Source organism: Haemaphysalis longicornis, unplaced genomic scaffold, assembly GCF_048455015.1.
Source record: "Haemaphysalis longicornis isolate Haplotype H1 unplaced genomic scaffold, Haemaphysalis longicornis Haplotype H1 scaffold_2, whole genome shotgun sequence".
NCBI lineage: Eukaryota > Metazoa > Arthropoda > Arachnida > Ixodida > Ixodidae > Haemaphysalis > Haemaphysalis longicornis.
In genome coordinates this window covers 133,463,833-133,488,285 of record NW_027526295.1, presented here as the reverse complement: position 1 = coordinate 133,488,285, position 24,453 = coordinate 133,463,833, and the positions used below count along the sequence as shown (strand labels likewise).

Sequence of the window (24,453 nt, the reverse complement as noted above, 5' to 3'; positions counted from 1 at the left end):
GGTGCACTAAGTGAAGACGCCTCGGGTGTGGGAAGGAGCCACATTGTATGAGCCGTAGGGTAGTTTGTTGTTCTATGGAAAGGTCACGGTAAGGCGAAGGTAGGGTCTGTTTCAGAAGGCGATTATGCTGGTTTATTTCCCTGGACGAGACAGGCGGGTGACTGTCCTCGTGCAGCTCCATAGGACGGGGGGTAAAAGTGCAGGCTTGGTGGGCGTATTTGTCGCCCTCCATGGAGGCGTTAGCGGGTGTCCAGATTAGCTGAATGAAACCATTTGAAGAGCGGTTTTTAGTACACGCATTAGAGGTCGGGACACTAAACCCGACTGGTAATTCCGGTAGGCTTGTTGGGAATCGGTGACTACCTTGCGAACCCCTGGTTGAGTGAGAGCCAAGGTGATGGCTGCCTCTTCAGCTGCCTTCATATCGTCGGTCTTAAATGAGTCACAAGCAATGAGGTTGGTTCTGGAGGTAGCACGATGATGGCGTACAACTGCCATCGATGTTGGGAGGCGTCTGTGTGGATAACTGCACGATCCCCACCGAAGGTGGTGTTGTCGCGCTTGACCACGTGCTTGTCGGCAACCCACGTCGTGTGACGGGTTCATATTTCTAAGCAAAGGGAGCATGTTTAGCTCTTTTCGCCGAAAGTCCAGAAGTACATCAAGCGGAGTGACATTCTGTGCTGTCCAGAGAATCTGGTCAAGGATGCTGCGACCCGCCGCAGTTCTGCTCATTCGGAGCTTCTGGATAGAAAGAGGGCCCTCTATCAGCTCTTCCGACGTGTTGTGGAGCCCCGTGCTAAGCAGCCTCTCTGTGGACGCACTTAGGGGAAGACCAATGGCTTGCTGAACTGCATTTCTAATTATCTTATAAAGCATCTGTATGCCTTCCTTGAAAAGAAGAAGACAAGGGGTTGACGTAAGTGATTTTCGAGAGGTGAAAAGCTTGAACTAATCGAAACGTATCGGATTCCTCGAGGCGTCGCTTCTTGGTGGCAACTTGCCTGATCATGTGTATGATTTTATTGATGCTGTGTTTGAGACCCTGCAATGATACGTCACTCTTGGTGTTGGCCTGAAGATGTAGGCTGATGATCTTGATGCTATGGCGTGGAGTGATGGCCTGGCCATCAAGGAGTATTTTAATGTGTTCATTGAGGTGTCGTTTGGCGTGAGGGCGGGCGAGAAGGAGCTGAGATTTTTTATGTGAACACTGGAAGCCACAGGTGTTGATACATTGGCGTACTAGAAGTGATATGACATGGGTTGGTATAAGCTTCCTTTAATCGCTACCGCGTGGCATTCAGCGAGAATGCAGAGGTTAAACCCGTAGATGTTATTGGTGAGTGCCATGCTTGTCTTCCCCGTCTATGCGTGGGTTCGTAGCTAAATCGGTAAAACAACGGGGTCTGGCTTTGTTACTCTATTAGTTCCAGGTTCGATTTCTGGCGGTGCCAGTAAATTCTTTAATTTGTTCGCGGCAGCTTTCTGTTGACACCCAACGGTCGCGAAAGAACCCTTGGGGGGTAGAGGCAAAAACTTTGCTTTAAAAAATGGCAGCTTCTCCATTCCGTGGATGATGGCGAGGGTGCGGAGTACGGGGACTCGAAGGGACATCCAAGTTGCGCCACGAGTGACTTCCGATTTGCGCCCCGGCCATCATTCGATTTTAGTCGCTTTGCCTCCGCTTGCCGCGCTTTCGTATTCGGGGAAGCTCGTTGTCTTCGTAGACGTTGAGCAGCAGCGTGACGCTTCTTACGTTCATTTCCGTCCATGGCGGGAAGAGGGTGTGTGATTTCCGGAACTCGCTTATATGCGCAGTGCACCACGGTGCCATCTCGTGTTTAGGAGTAGCGCCATCTAGCGCAGTTTGATCAGTTTGATGCAGTCACTGTGTATTACAAGTTTATCACAACGTGACTACATCGGTGTTTTTGCGCGTTTTCTGATTGCTAGGTTATGTTTGTGCCTGTTTTCGACTGTTTTCGAGTGTTCTTGTACCCTGTTAGGTAGTTTCCGCAAAGATTTTTGCTTGATGGTGGTGTGGCCACGGATGTACCCGGACGGACATTGGGAGGTCCTAATGTACTCCCCACCGTTACAGGTGAGGGAGTAAGCCGTTTGACTCTCTGGTACTAACTCATGGTAGTAGCCCAGGGGGTAAGACGACTGACACTAACTCTGCCTGGTCTACCAGACACAGGCTCGAATCCTCCCGGTGCCTGAGTCATTTTTTGCGATTGTAAATGCTATGCGCACGGACGCGGCGGACCTTGTGAGTTCCTAAGGTGCTCCGTACGTAAAATGAAGTCCCCAGGCCGCCGTCAACCAATGGTGCCCCAGTCGCGGAGGTGTTCGCTCTGAACGGGAGTTGACTATTGTACGAGCCTATAGGAGAGGCCAAGACGACACGATTTTACCACGGGAGCCTTCTTCATACGCCGTCACGAAAACAGTCGATGACAAATGACACAACTTGAATGTCTAAACCGCATTCGCCAATGCTCAAACATGCGCTTGACACGAGACGATTTCTGATAAGCGCCCACCGTGCACACTCAAGCAAGCAGTGAATAAAATTCATGTTCGGGAGCAGAGCGCGTTCCGTTCGCTACAGTGGACCCCTTTGATTACTTGGTTTGTGCTTGCGCAGAGATGCACTGGGACTACCCTCAAGCCACGTAGCAAACATAATTCAGTGGAAGAACCGAACACCAAGAAAAACTGACCGCCCCGTGTCGGGGGTGGCCAACAGCCCGGTTGCGGATTTCAAAGCAGCAGTGGGGTTATCTAGTTTATGTTAGGGAATGAGTATTGCAGATCGATTTCAGACGGTGCTGGTTCTTGAAGATAGCACAAGCCGCACTATATCAACGTAAGCGGCCCCAATACAACGCGCTGAATATGCCAAGCGTGCTGCGCGAGATTCGGGTGGTTTCGCTCGAGGTGTATCGAATGCTCCACTATCACTACTTCAATTACCCAAGCAGATTAAAACTCGTGAGTAGGCAGAACTCGGGGCTTCTGAAATAGCGCCCGAGGTAACCAGTTAGTGCGCATATGTTTATGGCAGCTAATTGTTATCGGTCGTGTCCGTACCATTGTCTCTAAAGCGAATTTGCCAGTAATGAAAGACCGTAATTAAATTACAGGGATTAAATTACGTCTTGCTGTAATGAGTAACGCAATGAATTACTTTTGAGTGTTGGCAATTTAGGAATGTAAGAAATTACTTCAGCCCAGTTATTTCATGGCAATTGCTGATTACTTTCCCAATTACTTTTGACTGCGATATAGCCTGTCCGCTTCTCTTACAGAATAAAATCTTGAGCGAGAAAAGTTTACCAAATAGAGTTCCAGTGCGCAGAGAGTCTATGGGCACTGGAACTCTACGAAGGCGAAGGAAACGGCGCTTGGATGAGAGCTCTGACTGCTTTCACGTGCCTCTTCGTTCCCCTTTCATGCGTTCCGGGAATGCCGTTGCGACAGTCAGTCGGCTTAAACAAAAAAAAAATGGGGTTCGGTCGGCACCAGAATCCCGGGACGCTCGCCGCCGAGTCTGTACACAAAGCAGCCGCGTCGGCGGATTGCCTCGAAAGCGCGTCATCACTATTTCATATTTGCCGCGCTTTCGAGGCGCTTTTTCAAAGAAAGTGGTACGAGTTGTGCCGCGGCCCCGCCAGATGGCGCCACGGGTCCCGCGACCGAGAGAAGACGCAGTGAAACATCCCCCTCGCGAGGGGCACGATCAAATGCAGAGCATTTCCGGGGGCGCACGACGTTAAGTAGTTTGCGTTACGTTAATGTTGTTGCACTTGTGGCAACTGCTGACGAGAGAGCGCTCGTCAGCAGTAATTTGAATAAGCAGTAATTTGCAGTAATAAGCAGTAATGAGCAGTAATAAGCAGTAATAAGCAGTCAGCAGTAATTTGAACGATATAAGGCGCGTTCGTAGCATCCCATTCTGTGTCGGCTTTGTGGCGCAGTGGGTAGCACCATGTACATTGCGTTCCGCTCGCAGTGTCGAGGGATCGAAACCGGGCGCCGGATAGTATTTTTTTATATAGTAGGGAGGAGTGCGGTGCGGACTACGGACGTCAACGCGGGTGACATCGGGAGTTACTGAAATGCTCTGCATTTAAAACGTGCAGATTGTATTCAAGGCTTCAATACACTGGTCACTGGTGTAAGCCCGCTGCTCGGAAGGCGAGTTTTTTCATCCGGCGGCGTTAAGCGCGGAAGCGCGAACCATTTGTATTTCGTCGCTGCAAAGCGTTCTCCGAGCTCCAAAGAATGTTTTCAACTCGCGCGGTGCTGAGAAGCTGGACCATCGCATAAGTGACGAACGCAAGTTTCTTGCAGCGCACCGAAGTATCTGGGCAGTTTTCGGCATTATTTGACACCCGGGTGCGTGGATGCAGGAAAGCGCCCATGATGTAGAAACGCTGACGCCGTAGTGCCGTCGGCGGGTTACTCACGGGTGCCTGGAGGGGGGGGGGGGGCACTTTTGTTCGGTCTGTTGCGGAATTATGGAAGAAGAGGAAGACGACCACGTACTATCGTGGCCATCAAGGGCTAGAGGAGAAAGAGGCCAATAAACTCGATCCGGCTCAGCCATGTTCTCGCGTCTGCGCCCCGTTCCATAACATTTCGGGTGCAGTGGAACCCGGGAATGACGGACCAGCGGACTTCACGGCGCAGCGCCTTCAAGGTAGTGCGTGGCCTCGGGTACGTCGGATCTTTTAATTTCGGAGGCATCACCCTTGAACGGTGCCTGCCATGGCTTCGTGCTGGACACAGACCCCCCACCTAGAACCCGGAGATGAACCCCACCCATCGGACAATCCCGACCCTTGCTTCGCTGCGCTCTCTGGTTTAGATGACAGGCAGGTCGTGGACCAACTTATCAGTTCGCGGGTCATCCTCCGGGCGGACATAACGGAACTAGCCAACAGCACTATTCGGGTCTTAGAATTGTCACCATCGAATATAAGTATGCTCATCGATTTGCACCGTATGGCAGAACAAAAACAACACGAACTTCGAAAGCTGGACGGTCATATCCAGAGCCTTCTCGACTTTGACAGTTTTGTGGCAGACTTGGAAGAAGGCGAAGAGTATTCATACGCGATAAGTCGCACGAAGGTTTCGTTAAAGGAACGAATTTCTCAGGCAACGTTGTGGACGTCGTTCACCGCGACGAAGACTTTGTCGCCACCTCAACCGACACAAGATTTTTTCAGAGGGGGCACCTCCCTGAAAAGGGACGCGGCCATTGTAGCACTCCCATTCGCAACAAGGGCTGCTTGCGAAACCGCGAGTTCGTCGTGTTCAGCGGAGAACACGGAGAAGCACAGCGCCCCTACATTTGCAACGTCGCCGGTGGACCAGGCCGCGGGATGTAGCAGCAAGACCAAGTTCGACCAAGCAGCCGGCGCCGCGGCATTTCACCGAAGCGATGACAATACCATCTCAGACTCGGGTGCGCCCGCGGCCAAACCCAAGAAGCCAACATATGGGCAGCACTAGGACAAAGACAACAGATGAACAACCTAGAAGTGATCCCGCGTGCAACGGCAGCAAGGCATTCATTCGTGCGTCGCAGTTAGAAAACGAGTGGCTCGCAAACAAATCTCGGAACACGCATATTCAAGCCCGTGAAGGGGAAGCGTCCGTTCGACTACAAGCAAGAAACTTCAGTTCCATGACAACGGTTCCGACGCGAGTGGGAAATACTCAGCCCGTACCCAGAATAAGCCTTCGAAAGCAAACAGGAAGAGAAAAGGGAACTACTGACCAGAAGATTCAGGCTGGATTTCGAATACGATTTATCCATGCTCACTCGAGGAGCAACTTCATTGCCTCATTCAAAAGACAGTCTCATTCAAGAAAAACTTCGGGCCCGTCTTAGCCAAGAAAGTGTCAAGAAGAAGGCATCGTGCCTCAAAGCATCGATGGAGGATGAAGCAGAAAGGCATCTACCACCACTAGACTCCGCAGGAATGACATTGGACTAATCTACGACAAGCCTAGACTAATCTGCTCTGCACTTCCCCACCACTAGCGCCACCGTCGGGGGTGGGAGTATGTTGCGGAATTATGGAAGAAGAGGAAGGCGACCGCGTACTATCATGGCCATCAGGGGCTAGAGGAGAAAGAGGCTAATAAACTCGGTCCGGCTCAGCCATGGCCTCGCGTCTGCGTCCCGTTCCATAACACGGTCATCTCTTCTACGTGTGTGTAAATTTGAAATACTTTAACCAAAGCCGTCGTGACGGGTATGCTATTACAATGGTAAACACAGTCGTACAAACGGGGACACCTTTCCCATGCCCACTTGAATCGCAGCTCCTTCTGAGATGTAATAAAGATATTTAATATATCAGTGTATAGCGCTGTAAATAAACGGCACACAATTTGATGTATAAACAAATATTTTTAGGATTACAGTGTTTATGTATGAGAGCAAACATAGAGAGAGAGAGAGAGAGAGAGAGAGAGAGAGAGAGAGAGAGAGAGAGGGGGGGGTGGAGAGAAACGCAAACGCAAAGGTCGAGAGATTATCCAGGCTTACAGCCTGGATTGCCATGCCCTGCGCACCCCTTCCCCAGGGCAAGTAAGTTTATATGAGTTTGCAGTGTATGAGTGATGAATTTTTGTTTGAGTAATTTCAGTGTAACTGCATTTCTTCTGGAAAGTAATATTAATGTAATGCCATTACTTTCGGCCACCTGTAATTTCTAACGTAATCTAATTACATTTTAGAAAATTCTAGGAAATATGGGAAATCAAACTTACTTACTTTTTAGAAGTACATTTGCCATCTCTGCGTAAAGCGGCTCTGCAGACAAAAGACAAGGCTGGGTTATTTAAACGTTTGCCTCCGTTATTTTCGCCTCCGTTTCTTTTTTTTTGGATGAAGTGCATCTTATCCATAATTTGATTTTGTAAGTTCACTTTCGTTGTTTCTTTGTATTTTTGTGTTTGATGGCCTTAAATTCATTTACACCAATTATCTTCGTTTATGTTTTTACAACCATTAAGTACGTCTCTCCACTGATTAAACTTTTTTGTACAAATGCTGGGCATCACACGGTGGTTATTTTGCATGATTTCGTATTTCAGTCATTCTTTCGTGGCCTTTTTGTATTTTTCGTCTTAATTTATGTGAGGTAAGTGTATAAGATTTATATCTTTTATTTCGTAAGCATCAACTTTGGTGACGTTTGAAACTTTTCTATGTTTGCATAATTTTTTTCAATGTCATTCGATAAATTGTCTTTGTAATAATTAAATTTGTTTACACTGCCAGTCATGCGTGTTTACCAAATGCAGGGCGTTGCACGGTTGATTACTTCTCATGATGTTTTAATTCACGTTTCAGACGTTCTTTTCTTTTATTTCCATTTTTTATGTATTTTTATTCTTACATTTTATTTCTGGATCGTTTTCATTTAAACTTTTATGTTATTGTTTATATTTTACATCAACATTAGTCTTAATGGTCTTGTATCTTCTAGGGCATGACGTGTGTACACTGTCGCCTAGAAAGCGCAGAATTGGGTTGCATATACGGCACCCGGTCACTCAAGAAGCGCGATTCATGTTTCACCGGGTGGGGCTCAACAACGCTCACCGCGCCGCTTGCAATTGAACACCGATCTTTGGGCTCGCCAGCAGCGCGAGAAAGTAGAGCAGCGGCGTCGGTGGGACAGCCGAAGCAGCGTAAAAACGACGTGCGTTCTGTATATTACGTGACGTTCAAGCTTATTGTTTTGGCTCAGTTTGTCTGTTTCCTAAACGTCATCGTCACGGACATATACCACAATCGTGAGAGTACAACGTAGCATTTCTTTCAAGGTTTGGAGAGCTTTATATTTGTTTGTGCTCGGAAGCTCTGTCTTATATATGCGTAATCCTATAAATGAGGTTTTTTTTTTTTTTTGCTCTGCTTGTGTACGATTATTGTCCATTCTACACTAAGTCGGTGGGTTCGTATGATTTATCCCTTTTCTTTTTACTTACGGAAATAGGTCAATAAATGCATCAGTAAAGAGGCTAAACAAGGCGGCTGAGTATTCATCGGAGTACTGCTTACAACGGCATCAGAAAAAAGGGAAGCCCGTACCACGGCTTTTGTACGGCCTAGTACACTTCGGTGCAGGACATTTCGGTGCGGACATTTCGGTGCACGGACATTTCGGTGCGCGAGCTTTCCGGCGACTGAATTATCAGGTGCGTGCTTGTTTGAAACAGCCGTAATATCTTTATTTTCGCAAAATGTGGGTTATGGACAACAATCTAGTGCAGTGATTGCACTTTTATATTGGTACCGTGTTCGAGTTTTACCAGTTATTTTTAGAAGTTGAACACTAGGGAATACTTTTGTTTAATACCTTGCTCAGGGAACAGCTGTTATGCAGCCACATGTTTTTTTTTCTATTTATTACAAGTCGTTAATTTTATTCGATCTGCTTTGCAACATGCAGATCAGCTGTGACAATGAGCCGTTGTTTACGTTGGCATAATGCATTTTTTGCACTTCCCTCTAAATAAAAGCACACTCTCAGTATACAAATAAAGCAGCTTTACAAACATTCGGTTGCCCGGAAAATGCAGAAAATCTTATGAATGCTTTATGTCGGCTGCGTTGTCACGCTAAAATAAATTGGGAAACACTTTTGTCGCCAGCTTTATTTTTTACGCGCAAGTTCAGGATGTTGTGGAGGAAGAACAAAAGAACGAGCCTTTTTTAAAGCAGCTGCTGCTTGCATATCTCCTAAATGCTAAATCACGTACGGGTTGTCCGCACAAATAGCGCTCTTTCCCGTGTTCGAGCAAACCAACCATTGTTTTGTATTTACAGGTTTACTTTCGTTCTATTTTATTTTCTTTGTACCAGCAACACCCTCCCCCCCCCCCCCCCCCCAAATCCGTATTCAACTTCTGGCAGTGCTTCTGGCAGTGCTCTTCTGGCAGTGCCCAAAAATTACAAATGAAGAACGTATCCCGTTGACCTTACACTCTGGAGGAACACACTATCGTTGAAGTAGCACAATTCCATATTAAGAGCATCTGAAGACGAGTGGTGTAGTCCTGGTGTACTAAGTAGCGGATGGGCGCCTCAAAAGGACTCAAGACTCGCTTCACGATACTGAATACTGAATTCTGCTTGAATCCTCTCCCTCCCTTCCCCCAACCTCTTGCAGGCTGTTGTGCCAGAGCGCCCAGCCCAAATTCGTTGCACCGGGCGACGCACCGACAGCGGGGCCGATGCACGCCTCGGCCAAACCACCCGCGGCAGACGTGCCCGAAGATTCAGGCACCGCAGTCGCCTCTCTTTTTTCCATTCTCAACGGCTGGGCCGAATCATGCCTCGGACGAACGGCCCGCGGCAGACACTCAGCTACATGCCCGGGGGTGGTGGCTATGGTTGATGCAATCGCTTTGCCTGCATTCCTCGGGTTCGAACTTCGCCCAACGAGAATCCTTATTGGGGCGATTCAAACCGCTCGCATCTGCAACGGACTCCCGGGTGTATAAAACCCAGCCGCAAGCATGGCGAGGCGGAACTTTTCGGAGGCACCGAATGGAGTCTTGCTGTCGCCTTTGTGCGAGCCATGTAACGCTTTTGTTACCCTTGTAAATACTGTATATAAATGTTACTTCAACTCTTCGTCGGCTCGACACTTAATCGCTCGGCTCTGCTCCGCGTGGGCAGCGGACGGAGCACGGCAACGCCTGGGCACAGGTGACTGCGCTCGGATGGGCAGTCGCAACAGTGGGGGTTACGGTGGGCTGCACCAGACCCATACCTCGGCAAAGTTGGCGCGGCTCACTCAAACTCACTCACAATTTTGTTTTTCGAATCACCACTCACTCAAACTCAGACTCAATGCTGAGCAGCACATCTGCGCTCACTCAAACTCAAACTCACATTGAGCGCAAAACTCAGAACTCACTCGGACTCAAAACTCAAAATGTACTCAGAACCCAAAATGTACTCAAACTCAAAATGTAATCAAAACTCAAAATGTACTCAAACTCAAAATGTACTCAAACTCAATATGGACTCAAAACTCAAAATGGACTCAAACTCAAAATGTACTCAGAACTCAAAATGGACTCAAACTCAAAATGTACTCAGAACTCAAAATGGACTCAACTCAAATTGTACTCAGAACTCAAAATGGACTCAAACTCAAAATGGACTCAAAACTCAAAATGTACTCAAAACTCAAAATGAACTCAGAACTCAAAATGGGCTGAGAACTCAAAATGAATTCAGAACTCAAATAGCCTCACAACTCTCTCATGCTAGGAATTTACTCGGGGTCAGATGGACTCTGATTTCATTAGCAGTCAGTGTTTTCAAATTCACGCGTGGTAAAAATATTAAGGGTGCAAATTCGTGAGCTCAAACTCTTGCATTCGCCACGACATGACACCGTAGCTCCTGTGAGGTCGGAAACAATTTTCGTTGCAGATTTAATACAGCTATACCTGCTGCTCATGAAGAGTAGCGCTGGTTGGAAGCAATTGTACGTATATATTGGATACCAAACTTTTGATGTAGGCTCCGTGTTCGTGTTCATGACAGAGGCGGGCCAGGCTCGATGGTGTGCCGGGTCCCCAGATCGAAACAAGCAAGATTGGGCGAGGGGACGTGCGCTCACTGCTCCGTTCATTTATGTCGAAGCTGTTTAGGGTTACGGTTCCGTGCATTCTTGCTCTGCATCCTGAAAAAACGCCTTGGGTCAAACCGAACTGTCCCCGCGAATCTCTGAAGCGCGAGGCGTTCACGGATATACCTTTGCTGTTTTATTGCGTAGCATTCTTTGCCGTGTACACCCCTCCCCCTTCCCGCCATGATCTTGTAACGCCCTGCATATACACAAAAACGCAGATATCACGGAAGTTCAACCTGTAATCATTATCAAAGCGTAAATGTAGAGAATTGATAAAACTAAATGTTATAAAATCTAAAAAAGAAATAAGAAAAATATCGAAAATGGCGAACCGTGTAACACGGGAGTCATAGATCGTCTCAGATTGGGTAAAAATGCAGATATGTGTGGTGCTAAAGAATGAGGGGTATCAAATTGAGGGTCTCGAGGAGGGAAATCACGTGGGACAAACAAAAAAGTGCCTCGTCGTTTGCTGAGGCACTTCTATTAGTTTTTATTAGCATTTGCTAGGTCACATGAGCTCTCGTAGCTCGGAAAATCACCACGCTGTCGTTGTAAGCAATAACTGCCACCATACCCAGCTGTTAACTTCCAGCATGCACGTGTGTGTGAGCGTGTGTGTGTGTTTGAGAGAGTGTGTGAGTGAGAGAGTGTGAGAGAGAGAGTGAGTGAGCGAGAGTGAGAGTGAGAGAGTGAGAGTAAGAGAGTGTGAGAGTGAGAGTGTGAGAGAGTGTGTGAGAGTGAGAGAGTGTGAGAGTGAGAGTGAGAGAGTGAGTAAAAAAGTAAGTTGGAGACTGAGAGTGAAAGTGAGAGTGTGAGTGAGAGTGTGAGTGTGAGGGAGAGTGAGAGTGATTGTGAGAGTGTGAGTGAGTGAGAGTGTGAGTGTGAGTGAGAGTGTGAGTGTAAGTTTGAGCGAGAGTATGAGGGAGAGTGAGAGTGAGAGTTTGAGAGTGAGTGAGAGTGAGAGTTTGAGAGTGAGCGTATGAGGGTGAGTGAGAGTGAGAGTAAGAGTGTGAGTGAGAGTGTGAGTGAGAGTGAGAGTGTGAGTGTGAGTGAGAGTGTGCGTTGAGTGTGAGTTGAGTGAGAGAGTGAGTGAGAGTGAGTGTGAGTTGAGTGTGAGTTGAGTGAGAGTGGAGTGCGAGTGTGCGTGTGAGTGTGAGTGAGAGTGTGAGTGTAAGTGTGAGTGAGAGCGTGAGTTTGGGTGTGAGTGTGAGTGTGAGTGAGAGTGAGAGTGAGAGTGTGAGAGTGAGAGTGAGTGTGAGCGTGAGTTAGAGTGAGAGTGTGAGTGAGAGTGAGAGTGTGTGTGAGAGTGAGAGTGTGAGTTGAGTGTGAGTGGGAGTGAGAGTTGAGTGTTAGCTAAGTGGGAGTGTGAGTTGAGTGATAGTGTGAATGTGAGTGAGGGTGTGAGTGTGAGTGTGAGTGTGAGTAAGAGTGAGAGTGAGAGTGTGAGTGTGAGTATGAGTGTCAGTGTGAGTATGAGCGTGAGTGTGAGAGTGAGCGTGAGAGTGAGAGTGAGAGTGAGTGTGAGAGTGTAAGTGAGAGTGTGGGTGTGAGTGAGAGTGAGAGTGTGTGTGAGAGTGAGAGTGAGAGTGAGAGTGTGAGTGTGAGTTCAGTGTGAGTGTGAGTTGAGTATGAGTGTGAGTGTGAGTGTGAGTGAGAGTGTGAGTGTGAGGAGTGAGAGTGAGAGTGTGAGTGTGAGTGTGTGAGAGTGTGAGGGTGAGTGTGAGAGTGAGTGTGAGATTGTGAGTGTGAGTGTGAGTGTGAGTGAGAGTGAGAGTGTGAGTGCGAGTGAGAGTGCGAGTGAGAGTGAGAGTGTGAGTGAGAGTGAGAGTGAGAGTGTGAGTGAGAGTTAGAGTGTGAGTGTGAGTGTGTATCTTTTGCTATATACCTTTTGCTATAACCTCATAATTATAACCAGAAAGCATTTTTATATTTGTCCCACGTGATCACCCTCGACGAGACCTTTAATTTGATACCCCACACACCCTAGCAGGGTCATACGGAATTCATACCAGTCAAACTAACCATGACTCTCATGACTGTAAGCAGGACGCATTATTTAAGTGTCCGACGTGATTCCCCTAACTGGAACCTTCAATTTGAAGCACCACATGCTTCAGCGGCCTCACCTTGAATTTAACCCAATCTATGACTTATAATGACGGTTCCGTGCATTCTTGCTCTGCATCCTGAAAAAACGCCTTGGGTCAAATCGAACTGTCCCCGCGAATCTCTGAAGCGCGAGGCGTTCATGGATATACCTTTGCTGTTTTATTGCCTAGCATTCTTTGCCGTGTACACCCCTCCCCCTTCCCGCCATGATCTTGTAACGCCCTGCATATACACAAAAATGCAGATATCACGGAAGTTCAACCTGTAATCATTATAAAAGCGTAAATGTAGAGAATTGATAAAACTAAATGTTATAAAATCTAAAAAAGAAATAAGAAAAATATAGAAAATGGCGAACCGTGTAACACGGGAGTCATAGATCGTCTCAGATTGGGTAAAAATGCAGAGAGGTGTGGCGCTAAAGAATGAGGGGTATCAAATTGAGGGTCTCGAGGAGGGAAATCACGTGGGACAAACAAAAAAGTGCCTCGTCGTTTGCTGAGGCACTTGTATTAGTTTTTATTAGCATTTGCTAGGTAGGATGAGCTCTCGTAGCTCAGAAAATCACCACGCTGTCGTTGTAAGCAATAACCGCCACTATACCCAGCTGTTAACTTCCAGCATGCACATGTGTGTGAGTTTGTGTGTGTGTGTGTTTGAGAGAGTGTGTGAGTGAGAGGAGTGAGAGAGAGAGAGAGTGAGTGAGAGAGAGAGTGAGAGTGAGAGTGAGAGTAAGAGAGTGAGAGAGTGTGAGAGTGTGAGAGAGTGTGAGAGTGAGATAGTGTGAGAGTGAAAGAGAGAGTGAGAGTGTGAGAGTGAGAGTGAGAGAGAGAGAGAGTGACAGAGTGAGTAAAAGAGTGAGTAGGAGACAGAGTGAAAGTGAGAGTGTGAGTGAGAGTGTGAGTGTAAGGGAGAGTGAGAGTGATAGTGAGAGTGTGAGTGTGAGTGAGAGTGTGAGTGTAAGTTTGAGTGAGAGTATGAGGAAGAGTGAGAGTGAGAGTGTGAGTGTGAGTGAGAGTGTCAGTGTGAGTTGAGTGTTAGCTAAGTGGGAATGTGAGTTGAGTGAGAGTGTGAGTGTGAGTGAGGGTGTGAGTGTGAGTGTGAGTGTGAGTAAGAGTGAGAGTGAGAGTGTGAGTGTGAGTGTGAGTGTGAGAGTGAGTGTGAGAGTGAGAGTGAGAGTGAGTGTGAGAGTGTGTGTGAGAGTGTGAGTGTGAGTGAGAGTGAGATGAGAGTGAGAGTGAGAGTGTGAGTGAGAGTGAGAGTGAGAGTGTGAGTGTGAGTTCAGTGTGAGTGTGAGTTGAGTGTGAGTGTGAGTGAGAGTGTGAGGAGTGAGAGTGAGAGTGTGAGTGTGAGTGTGTGAGAGTGTAAGGGTGAGTGTGAGAGTGAGTGTGAGAGTGTGAGTGTGAGTGAGAGTGAGAGTGAGAGTGTGAGTGCGAGTGAGTGTGAGTGAGAGTGAGAGTGTGAGTGAGAGTGAGAGTGTGAGTGTGAGTGAGAGTGAGAGTGTGAGTGTGAGTGTGTACCTTTTGCTATATACATTTTGCTATAACCTCATAATTATAACCAGAAAGCATTTTTATATTTGTCCCACGTGATCCCCCTCGACGAGACCTTTAATTTGATACCCCACACACCCTAGCAGGGTCATACGGAATTCATACCAGTCAAACTAACCATGACTCTCATGACTGTAAGCAGGACGCATTATTTAAGTGTCCGACGTGATTCCCCTAACTGGAACCTTCAATTTGAAGCCCCACATGCTTCAGCGGCCTCACCTTGAATTTAACCCAATCTATGACTTATAATTACTATCTCATGATTCGAACTACGAAGCCTTTTTTTATTTGTACCACGTGATTCCCCTCGTCAAGACCGTAAATTTGACACCCTACACGCCCTAGCGGGGTCACTTCGAATTTTACCCCAATATAAGACTCGCCATGACAATCTCATGGTTATAACCAGGAAGCATTTTTGTATTTCTCCCACGTGATTCCGCTCATCCAGACCATTAATTTGATACACATCACATCCTAGCGGAATCAATTTGAATGTTAAACCAATCAATGACTAACCATGACTATCTCATGATATAGCCCTACTACATTTTCGTCCCACTTGATTTCCCTTATCGGAACCTTCAATTTGATGCCCCGGACACCCAGTGGCATCATTGTGAATTTTAACCTAATTTATGACCCATTTTGAAAATGTAATGATAATAATCAGGAAGCACGTGATTACCATCATCGAGACCTTTAATTTGATATGCCACACGCCCTAGCGTTATGAACTTGAATTTTAACCGAATCTATGACTTACCATGACTACGTCATGATATATCCATAACGCATTTTCGTCCCGAGTGATTCCCCACATCGAGACCTTGAATTTGATTCCCCACATGCCCTCGCAGCGTCATTTTGCATTTTAATCCAATCTATGACTCATTATGACTGCCTGATGACTACAATCAGGAAGCATTTTTTTATTTACCCTGCGTGATTCTGCTAATCCGTACCTTTCACCTCATAGCTTACACGCCTTAGCCTCATCAGTTTCACTTTTCAACCAATCTAATGTGATCATTATTCTGTCTTAAGGGGCGCTGCCCAGTCAATTCAGCTAATTCATTTGAAACAGAAGAAAAGACAGCTTCCGTCCCCATTTCTCCCCGGCTCTCACCTCTTCCTTTGTGACCCCTAGTATATCAACCCGTTAACAGTAGCAGGCGAACCACCAGCACGCCAGCGCCACCGTGTGCTTTCCCACCTCCCTTTCCCACGCTCTTAGTGGATCCGTCAGGAGGAAAAGTTAAGACAACCCTTTTTTAGGACCTCACCAGTCAATTATCACTAACGCGCCCAGTCGCGAAAATTAGGTATACAGCAAGTGCTTATGGCCATGAAAATTCAACAAGAAACTAAAAAAAATCAGACACCCCCTCCCTCCCAACCGATCATGCATATCGTGATTGGTGCCGTACCCGCAGGTAACCTGAATTCCGAGCCCACAGTGACGCATGAAACTTAACAGCCAACCATAGCTGCCTGCTAGGCTACTCATATGTACTCAAACTCAAAATGGACTCAAAACTCATATGTACTCAGAACTCAAAATGTACTCAAAACTCAATATGTTCTCAAACTCAAAATGTACTCAAACTCAAAATGTACGCAGAACTCAAAATGTACTCAGAACTCAAAATGAACTCAAATTGTACTCAGAACTCAAAATGGACTCAAACTCAAAATGTACTCAGAACTCAAAATGGACTCAAACTCAGTGTACTCAGAACTCAAAATGGACTCAAACTGAAAATGTACTCAGGACTCAAAATGGACTCAGAATTCACTAGGTCTCAGGCGTACTGAAACTCAATCGGACTCAAACTCAGTCTGGATCACTCGGCTCAAACTCACTCAATCTCAAACTCACCATTCCACACTAGCCTCTCGCTCACTCAAACTCAAACTCACGCGTGAGTTTAAGTCCAAATGAGTCTCAGTGAGTGGACTCATGAGTGAGTTCGCCGACCTCTGACCAGGCCCAACAGTGCGTAATTTCTTCCTTTGATGAATAAGTTCTAAAACAAAAGATTCCAACGCACTCATCCGCGGTACTCAGCCCGCAGAAAAAGTATGGGTAGAGGGTTAGATTGTGGTTGGTCAAAGATTGGCTTTTGGTTGGACGGGGATTTCACGAGATATTTGTTTACAGTTTCAAAGGATTAGAGAAACTTCGCCAGCTCCCTTGTTCCCGCAGTGAGGGAGGGATTAGAACTTTTTTCCGATCTATGTTGCAACACTAGGACTGCATATTTGTGGTGCAAAACGTACGGGCGTGTGTCAGAGTTGCATGACGCCCACTGAATAAGCCGACTTGTCAAAGCAGGCAACCGAGTTTCCATTAAAAGGGAAAACACGTAAAAGAAAAGAAGAGGAAGAGGGGAATTTTTTTCAATAGTGGAGCTCTTCTAACTAATAATGCAATATAAGAAATCAGTCAAACAATATTTGTGCAGCGATCTATAAGGCGTTGGGGTGTCTTTTGAGAGTTATATAGAAAAATTAGAAAAAAAATCACCTGAAATGATATTCCGGCTGTGGTGGCCATATTCTGTGGGTTTGTTAAATTTTTGCTGATCCTGGGTGGGACAAATGAGTGCAGTTTGCAAAGGTAGTTACTGCCCATGAAAGACGTTCAAAGATGTTCTCAGAATTTTTTTTTCAGCAGGTGGAAAGTATTAGCCCATGGATTTATTTTAGAACATCCTTTCGTGCGGCAGCACTAATTTTCTTCAAGTACAACTGATAATAAGAAAAAACAAGGTTCCCTTACTGAAACGTCTTGTTTCACCTTCATCATTATATTAAAACCACTGCGGAGTAAGAAGAGTGAAGTCAGCGGTGAACTTGGTGGAAGCTTGGGTGATAGAATTAATAATAAATGCGGGATATTTAGGCAATACAAAAATCATGTTCCCTTTCGTCAGACGACGACGATGGTTGAACGGGAAGCTTTCACGTGACAGACTCGACTCGTTGGTTGTCGGCGAAGTTTTCCAAACCACTTCGACCGTTTCACAATGGGGTAATCGGATATACGCCGGCTTTATGACCCGAGGAACCCAGGTTCGATTCCCGCAAAGGGGACCGTTTTTTCTTTCACCTCTGTTTTTTCGCGTTGCAGACGCCATCAGTGCGAAGACTAAAGCTTCGCTTTGTGCAGCGTGTGTTTATTGCCAAAAATAGGCCAGCAACACACTGGTTTAGCCTTCTGACGTCGTTAAAAAGGTGTACATTTTTAATAAATTCAAGTTATATCCGCGAGTGCTTGCGCGACCTGTATTTCCGAGGAAAACCAGAAATGTTAAGGATTGTTACGGCACAAAGGCGCCAACAGTTGAGCATAGCCGTTCAATTGTTTCCTAAAACTGATGAAGTAAATGACGAGCGCACTGCTCGCATTTATGTTCATTAGCCATGGTCACTGGCTATAGCGCCGCATATAATAACACAGGCTCGAAAAAGAACGCATGAAAGCTGGAAGTACTCATGAAAAAAAAAAACGCTAACGGATATCTTCCCGACGAAATGACATTACGGCATAACAAAAACCGACCGACATAATAAAAATCATACCCCCTCCTTCTAACGACGACGATGGTTGAAAAGGAAGCTTGCTTGTGGTGGATTCTTTGGTTACCGAATCCCCCACTGCGGGTATTTGCTACTTGGAGGTACGCACCACTTTTCTAGAATACACACAGACACTCTCGAGTGCGCACTTTGTAGGCATAACGTTTGGGTTTGGGGTGTACGGCGGGAATCGGTACCTACAAGTTTCCTTTGTATTTACAATGTCGAAATGGAGCAAAGCTAAGCTAAGCTCCGCTCGATTTCGACATGGTCGATGCGAACGCCAAGCAGTTTGCGCGGGCCGGGAAGGATTTCGGGCTGGTTCAAAGAAGTTGTCATGGCAGTCAGGTTCCTGTCGTCAACTCACTTTCGATGGACTGTTTAAATATTTAAATATTTATTTATTTATTTATTTATTTATTTATTTATTTATTTATTTATTTATTTTAACCTCAGGGCAATGGGCTTTGAAGAGGAGAGTGCGTATTACAAAATGTGGACACATATGGATACATTTTGCGTTTACTGTCGTAAAAACCAACCCAACGGTCATCCTTAACTAAAGGGGCACGAGCGCTGCCGCTTAATTACGTATATTTCTCCCCAAGTGTACCCTTAGTTTTCTTTGCGCTAAACAACGGGAATATGTATGACAAGCGCCAGCGTTTCACGAGTTTCCAACGCTTATGACTATATAAACCGCTTGGCTTTCGAATCCTCTGGGGTACGCCGGGAACAACAGCGTTACCCCGGGACTGTTTTCTCACCCATCACGCAGAGACGCTATGTAATAAACGTAGTTCCCATAACGGCTACATGTTTCGAATAATGTAATCACCAAACCAATTTTGCACAGGATGTGCCGTTCTCAAGGACGTTGACGCACGTCCTTTGCTAACGTAGAGAGCAATTACGCTCCGCACGCTAAAAAAACATGGTAGATTTATGATATGTTGTCATAAAAGCCATTCCAAGGACGTAATAGCCATTGCAAGCTACACATCTAGTTTTTTGTTGTAAGTGCCCGCGCAAGTGGGCCCAAAGCTGGACCAGAAAGTTCAAGCCAAAACAGTCAATTTAGGCTCTCATTTATTCATGGCCAAACCAGAACGGGGTATTGGCATAACAAGTCCGAGCTAAACTGTACTTTTGACATTTTATGTGCATGTCGTACATTGGTGATTTTATTATGTAACTTTAGGTTGAAAACCGTGACACGTAGGCATAAGTGCAACATTAGTGATTTTGTAGAAAATCTCATGGTGCGTTTAGACAAGTGCTCTACAAACGGGGCATACAGTGAGCGGACATCCCCACGTTCGCAATGGTCCGCTTTGTTGCCTCCTCGCAGATGCCTGACTACCCTAGATATCGATACTCGCTGGCTTCAGTGTGCTGAAACATCGCCTTCGCAGCATTTTGGTGGCTAGTCGGCTCCCCTAGCAGCAATAGTTCCGGTGCCATCCTCAGTCGAGCGGTAGTCTTCCAGTATCATTTCCGCCGCCTTGCTCCCGATCATCAAACAGGGCGCGTACGTCGTGGCACTTGTGATATCCGGCATCACCGAGGCATCGGCCACTCGCAACCCGGTGACCCCACCCCGGACCCTGCGTATATGAATAAGTAGAGGCCGACTTAAGGCAAAATCGCATAGAAGTCACTGTTATAAACCAGCGCGAGGTGCTTCAGAGTTGCCTGCTCGGTGCGCACAAGTTACGTCGTCAACAGTCACGTTTTGTGCACTAGGAGGAAGTTCTATGTGCGATGGTCAAATAGCACTGAAGGCAAAGCAGAAGTTGCTTTAGATCGGTAGGTTAGTTTACCGAGAGCACGAACGCGCCACTCTTATGCATGGATTTTCAAACGTGAATTACGGTGTCGCCGCCAGTAGTGGCTATACCGTACAAAAGTTGTTAAAATTGCTAGACAAATTTTTTAACAATACGCCTTCAAAATATATATAAAAAACTTGACTGGAAGTTTCTGTAGTGTCATGTTTGGATGCCGATGAAAAAAAAAGCTCAAAGCAATGTTTAGTTGAAATAGAGACTTCCGGAGTTCTGCCATAGAAAATTCAGAGCACAGCCCTGGACCGGATGGCATTACGTATAAATTGCTCCGTAACCTTCCGGACTCTCTATTAGAAGAGCGTCTGAAGTATGTCAATCGGGTATGGTTTTCTGGAAGTCTGCCGCGAGGATGGACAGAGGCCCAGTTACCCTTATCCCAAAACACGGCAAACCAGGAACTTCAACGACGAACCTCCGCCCTATATCGATGACCTCCTGTACTGGAAAGTTAATGAAAAAATCGTTCTCACTCGCCTCATATGGCATCTAGAGGCCGGAAACCACTTCCCCCATATTCTGGTTGGGTTCTGAAAGCGTGTCAGCACCCAAGACATAGCGCTCCGGATTAAGGAAGATGTGGTTGAAATCCCAAGCCCCGCCCAACTCCGCACTATCATCGGCGTGGATCTAAAAAAGGCTTTCGATAATATTGCCCATGTCGCGATCCTCCAGCCTTGAAGAAACTCGGCCTGGCACACGCCTTTTCGATGATAGCAAAGACTTTATATCCAATCGCACTGGCCGCATTATTTGACCCGACAACCAACCGTCAGCCCCTTCTCCATACGCCGAGGTACGGCTCACGGCTCCATGCTATCGCCAATTATGTTTAATGGAACTATGGGAAACCTGTCCTCTAAATTATTTTCGGTTCCGCATCTCCGCCATGCCATTTATGCCGACGATATCCCAATTTGCAGTTTCCGAGGCAGTCCGGGTGCTCAGGAGCCTACCCTCTAGGATGGCTTCGATATTGTTCAAGCTCATGCAAAATCCGTGGGCTTGGAATGCTCCCCCCAAAAAACCGGACACGTCGTTGTTCTTAACGAGAGCAACAAAGAGACATCTATCGTTCCCTCATCAGCCGCACTGTCAACGGCCACGCAATCCCCCCACGACTTCACATCAGTATCCTCGGCTTTATGGCAACAAAATGGGAAGAGCACAGTATGGACCAGAAGTATTATCAATCAGATATTTAATCAATAACAAGCTTCGTCGAGTCACCCGCCGCAACACCGGCCTCAAAGAATACCAGCTTTGCAAGATAGGAGAAGCAACTCTTTCCCAGAGTTTTGTACGCACTTCCCTACCTTAAACTCACAAAAAATCGAAACAATAAATTGGAGCTCGCCACCCGGAAATACCTACGAAGAGAGCTCGGTGTGCCCATGTACGCCCCAAACTATCTTCTTGCCGACACGGCCCTTAACAATACACTTGAGGAGAGAGTAGCCGCGCACATCGCTGCCCAACAGCACAGACTCACGACGTCAACCCAAGGTCGCACCATCCTGGCTGATATAGGGTTTGCGACATCTCACTTATCTCCTCTACCAAAAGAACTTCCACCATAGGACATAATTTCTAGGATAATGGTCTAGCCCATCCTGTGTTACATGGATCTGTGTTCAGACTCCGGCAGGCGCCGAAGTAGAGCCCTTCATCTTTCAAGCCCATCACATGACACATTACACAGACGCCACGTTTACCGACAACATAGCCACAACTGTCGCGGTAGGTCCACGTGAAGACATCATCCGTAAGCACTGTAATGTACGTTCTTTACATCTTCCTTAATCACAGATGTGCGCTATTGATTAGACTCACGTCGTGTGATCCCTGTATGATAATTGCGAGGGTCTAGTCGTAAAGTTTATCCCAATACGGTACTTGCTTCATGATTTCTCTTCTTTGTGGAATTGCTCCGCCTTACGGGCACGCCTACCCACCATTTTTTTTTCCAACCAATTGTGGTTGTCTTTACATCCGCTAAGAAAATATACAAACAATACGTAGGACGTCTTGACGGAACAAAGAATACATCGCCTTTAAACGACCATGACTGCGCTTGCCTCAGGCGTTCGTCAACGACTGCATCCGAGTGGGAGCCCATCGGTGCCGTGCAACACGTGTGCCAAGACATAAGGCCCAGGTGTCGGTACAGGCATTCGATGTACTCCAGGCTCCACAGGGCCCCTGCATTGGCGCACGCTGGAAGCGGGACTTCGGAAGCCCGGGCGCCGATGCTCCGCATGGCGTCTGTGCTTAGTATGCTCTCCAGAAACACCTTGGTACCTGCAACACACATGCACGAGTTTAAGCTTTCACCAAGAAACATTCCGGTTTACAAAAAGTTCACAATGATTATCTTAACAGTGAAACTGTTCGTTTTGCGCTTTTCAGTTATAGGATGTATAGCATGTGACCGGTAGGGGTAGGAGCACAACCACCTCGTGGACGGTTTCCAGACCCCCAGAAAGACCAGAATAGAGGGCGGAGTTCACAATCCTGGAGCTGAACATCAGACAAAATCCTGGACGTTTCCTCTTGAATCCCTCTATTCAAAAGCACTCCAAGTGGCGCCAAAAGAGACATTGAGAAGCACAAAACGACAGCTGGGCCATTCCTTTTTAGGAAAAGCTAGCCCAGTATTGTGACTTTTAGAGTCGGAACAATTATGGGGCCATCCATATGTAGGAAGATTGTTGGTGACAGAGGAGGGAGAATCTCCCTTGCTGAAACAATGAGCAGCTCCGATTTCTGCCAGCGAGCACTATAGGCCTCCGCAACACCCCAGACCTATGCAACTCATCTTTCCAATGAGATTCGCTAGTTCATTGATGTGGCCCCACTGCCACGCCACATGCATCCCACACACCACCAAGCTCGTAGAGAAGCCCCAGTGAAAGCGATCTTTAAACAATAAGGCGAAAATTCTGCCACGGTCTATACAGACGCCGCTACGAATGCGGGTCAAAGAGGTCCGACCACTACAGTTTCTACTACCGAAGGCCTTCTTACATGCGCATAAATTCCTATTATCCACTCTTTACAGGAGGGAAGAACACGCCCTCTCCCTAGCCATTGTAGAAACCTCTGCAAAAATAATCATCAGAGATGGTCAAAAAGAACGTAGAACCTTCTCCAGCGGTTTTATATCACCACCTGCCAGAAACATTCTTCTCCAGAGTGCTCCCCGACATCCTGTAAAAATCGTTTGGGCTCCAGCGTACTCTACCGTGTCTGGCAACACAACTACAAACCAGCGTGCCCAAAAGAGGACTGAGCGGGCAAGCGAGAAGTTCGGCAAGCAGTGGCAGGTCTGTCCTTTGTGTTCGTTCCACGAAATAACGCAGCATTACCTTCTCGAAAGAAAAATATATACCTCTGCGCACAAAAGCCTCATCAAAAGGACAAGAAGGCCACTTCCGGGCCATCCAATTGAACACATTTCCTCACCCCCGAAGAGCCCACATTTTTACTCCCACCCTGTACTCCTCGTAAAACCGCTTCTGTAAAGTCCAGGCACCCAGTGCCATATTACGTGGTGGAGTGACAAGACTCCCAACACATCCCCCGCCTTTCCCCTCCCCTGAGCCCTGGGAGATAATGCTGTCCAGCTCGGACCCCGATGACCAGGTTTGACTGGTGAACAGAGCCCCGAAAGCCTGAAGGACTCAAGGGGTCCTGGAATGAGGACTCTTAACGTGGGCTTAATGTTAAAAAAACGCTTATTCCTCCTGCTTCTCCTCCTACAATTCTTGTTCAACTGCCCAAAGACCCGGGACCGATGTAGCAAACACGACACGTTCACCATGTTCTTAAGGTATGGCCCTGTCTGCAACTTACTGTGCTGTAGCACCACAGAACGCTAGGCGGAAGCCACAGCCGAGCCTTCCATTCACGACTATTGAAGAGTCACCCTTTGACCTCTAAAACCAATCTACGTCTCCAGCATCGTCAATCGTCATAATTCCTCGGTTCCAGTCCCCTCTAAATTGCATGCGCATGGTTCACCGTTCACCGCTGAGCATTGCGTGCCTGTTTTAGGCGACAGGTTTTGGTTTAATGAGCAGTCTTTATAGGCACTTTAGTGTACATATTTTCCACTCACGTGATTTCTCAGATGTGTTTGTTGTCTCGGGGCAACTTAAGCAACGACGCTATTTTTGGTCAGTTATTAGTACTGATATCGACAGGAAGTGCACAGCTACGACATGTTGAAGATAATATTTAGCTAAGTTTTATCGCAGTCATGCCAGCTAGTGTGGGAAGCACAGGTGTAGTACTAGACGAGCTCTGAGACATTAAGTGGTATAGTATCGGGTTAAGAGAAGTTTGAAAACAGGCGAACGCTTCATGGAGCTAACTCTGGCGCATATTGTATGCTAGGGTAGTGTGCCCCAAAGGAAGAAAGAACATGGGGTTGAATTTTTATTCCAATATCAGGAAACGTAGATGAGTTTTCCAGCATTAGGGAGAGAATCCCTGCTGTTGGGATTAAGCTAAACGAGCAATACAGGTAAAGATTGTATAGGGCTATGTGCCTACAACCAGCTATGAGGATGAACCGTAGATATTTTCTACGAGGAGGTCGAATCAGCGATGTAAAAGGCATCAACGCGGTTGATAATTCTGATTGGAGACTTCCACGCAAAG

At 46.8% G+C, this 24,453-nt stretch overlaps 1 protein-coding gene across 1 annotated transcript in view; it reads right to left on the bottom strand.

Annotated features, from left to right (window-relative positions):
* Positions 1-19,127: 19,127 nt before the first annotated feature.
* LOC144168297 (4-pyridoxate dehydrogenase-like) overlaps positions 19,128-24,453 on the bottom strand; it is a 164,731-nt gene continuing 159,405 nt past the window's right edge. The window contains exons 12-13 of the mRNA XM_077697309.1: positions 21,867-22,089; positions 19,128-19,548 (exon numbers count right to left, since the gene is read on the bottom strand). Coding sequence (XP_077553435.1) covers positions 19,368-19,548; positions 21,867-22,089 — 404 coding nt within the window. The 3' untranslated portion in view covers positions 19,128-19,367. The remainder of the gene's footprint in view (positions 19,549-21,866; positions 22,090-24,453) is intronic.